This window comes from Labeo rohita, unplaced genomic scaffold (genome assembly GCF_022985175.1).
Source record: "Labeo rohita strain BAU-BD-2019 unplaced genomic scaffold, IGBB_LRoh.1.0 scaffold_204, whole genome shotgun sequence".
Classification (NCBI taxonomy): Eukaryota; Metazoa; Chordata; class Actinopteri; order Cypriniformes; family Cyprinidae; genus Labeo; species Labeo rohita.
Window position 1 is genome coordinate 60,990 of NW_026128264.1, and position 2,395 is coordinate 63,384.

Sequence of the window (2,395 nt, forward strand, 5' to 3'; positions counted from 1 at the left end):
ATTGGTTTTTTGTCTTTGTTTATGAGCGATAATATTATTTAAAGGTGGCATGTACACTTGTTAATTCAACTTGTTTCCCATCGTCCTTTTGGTCAGCGCAGTCGGTGGAGAGCTACTGCGCCCGACTGCTCAATCTGACTCAGCCGCCTCGCTGTCATGAGTGTTTTTTGGCACAGCATCACAACAGAGCAAGGCGGACGTAACTCGAATACGTTTGTAACCAGCATGCATCTTGCAGTGATCACCGGTCATCGGTTCTGCACAGATTTTGCTCCTCTCAAACAAGCCGATTGGTGTACAACATCAAAGTACCGTGAGAACGATTAAAAATAACAAAGTGTGTTCCACTTAACGCATCGCTGCACAGCTCGATCAAATTCTGACTTGAAGCAGTGCAGGCTGGTTAGAAATTTTGTCGGCACAGATGCCTCGTGACTGTCACGTGTGGCATCAGAGTATGGCAATAGCGATTCTGACTCAGTCGGCGCAGTTTCTTCAGAGCGGCTGCAGGGGTAACGGCTAGAAAGGACAGTTCTGGCTAGTGGGCATGCGCGCATCAATCTAACGTTATTTTTCTTACACTGTACAACAATAATGCTGTTTTGAAAACAGCCCTTACTGTAAGGGCTAAGTTTAGGGTTGGGGTAGGTGTAGACGCTAAAAAAACACAATCTAATATTTAGAACAATTAATTTCATTGTTAGTTTCCGGTCGGAGCTGTATCCCTTCTAGCCTTTTTTATGCAATTATGAACATATTAATACAAATATATACATCTCACAACTGTAATAGAAGAAATAGAAAGAGGGTATACAGAGAGAAAGAAAAAAAAAACACAAAAGAACAAGTGCATGTACATGGGTAAAAAAGATTTATGCCAGGAATAAAAGAAAAATAAAACATTTAATTAACCAAATTAAAGTGACACAGTGCTTCATATGTCTTTTTAGCTTTTCTGTTTCTAATATTTTGCAAAGTATAACCATATTGTTTATTTTTTTAATAAAATGTTCACAATTAGGCTTAGCTTTAGTCCATTTCTTTACATGAATGTGATATTTTCCAAATAAAACAATTAGTTGCGTAAGAAAGGAAATTGTACTTTTAGAATCAATAGTATCTTGTACAAAAAAGAATACAAAATCATACATTTCTATTTCTATTATTGTACCAACATCCTAGACATAAAGTTAGAGACATCTACCCAAAATAATTTTGAGTATACACATTGAAAGAAAAGATGAGTCAAAGATTATTTAACAACACCACAAAACTCACAAGAGTTTTCCAGATCCAGTTTGAACCATTCAAATAATTTTTTAACAGGGTAAATGCTGTGTAGTATCTTAAAAGATACCTCTTTTACTTTATTACTTATGAAAAACCAAAAGACTGTTGAGCATGGCACATAATTATTCTTTAACACATTTCTAATATATGTATTACTGCATTTATCTTTAACAATATTAATATCACCAATAAAGTCAATGGTTGGTCAGTATTAATGGAATGTACAGAATTACGTAATAATGAAACAACTTTACTTGGAATTTGCATCCAAAAATAACTTAGTCTTTTGGTTTCACAGGAATTTTAATTTTTTTGAAGGAATTCTGTGTATGTCAAAAGCAAACCATATTCATTAAACAACTGACTAACAGTAAATATTACATTGTCATATCATGACTGATTAAAGATTGAATTTCTTGTATACAAGATATCTCTATTATTCCACAGAAAATATCGATGCGGTGTGAAATTGTGCATATAGATTTAAGATTACAGACTGCTCTCTGCTACTTTTGTTGACCGCCGTTTGTGACCGTAGTTCATGTCGAACACACTGCTTTCACGCGCTCTCGCGGTACTTCGAGATGCACCAGAACGGTGTTACAATATATTCGGTTCCTGAAATATTTGGTTCCAATGGGTGGCGCAAGAGTGAATGTTCATGAGTTTCCACTTTTGTGGGCGTGTCGTTGAGACAACGCCCAAACTAATAGAAGTGAAAATATTAGTGCACGCACGCTCCTCTAATCGCTGCTTGTTTAATGGATTATTTGGAAAAGGTAACGACGTTTCAGTGTTAAGCATTAAAGTATTAACTGCAACAGTGTCAAAACAATGCATAGTTTGTGTGATATGATAAATCGTCTATAAGCTGTTTTGCTTGATTTGCTTAATTACAGGCACGAAGCAACGCAAATAATAAGCGAATAACGTCTCGGTTACGTATGGTAACCCTCGTTCCCTGATGGAGGGAACGGAGACGTTGTGTCGAGTAGTGTACGACACTAGGGGTCGCCCTTGAGAGCCCAAACACCTCTGACAGTTTTGAGAAAGGCCAATGAAAATTGGGTGTGCAGATTTGCATAGCTGGCCACGCCCGGACGTC

General features: G+C 37.1%; 1 protein-coding gene across 1 annotated transcript in view; it reads left to right on the plus strand.

The window, feature by feature from the left end:
• LOC127159262 (CD48 antigen) overlaps positions 1–203 on the plus strand; it is a 5,379-nt gene extending 5,176 nt beyond the window's left edge. Inside the window, exon 5 of the mRNA XM_051102140.1 lies at positions 97–203. Coding sequence (XP_050958097.1) covers positions 97–203 — 107 coding nt within the window. The remainder of the gene's footprint in view (positions 1–96) is intronic.
• Positions 204–2,395: the final 2,192 nt, after the last annotated feature.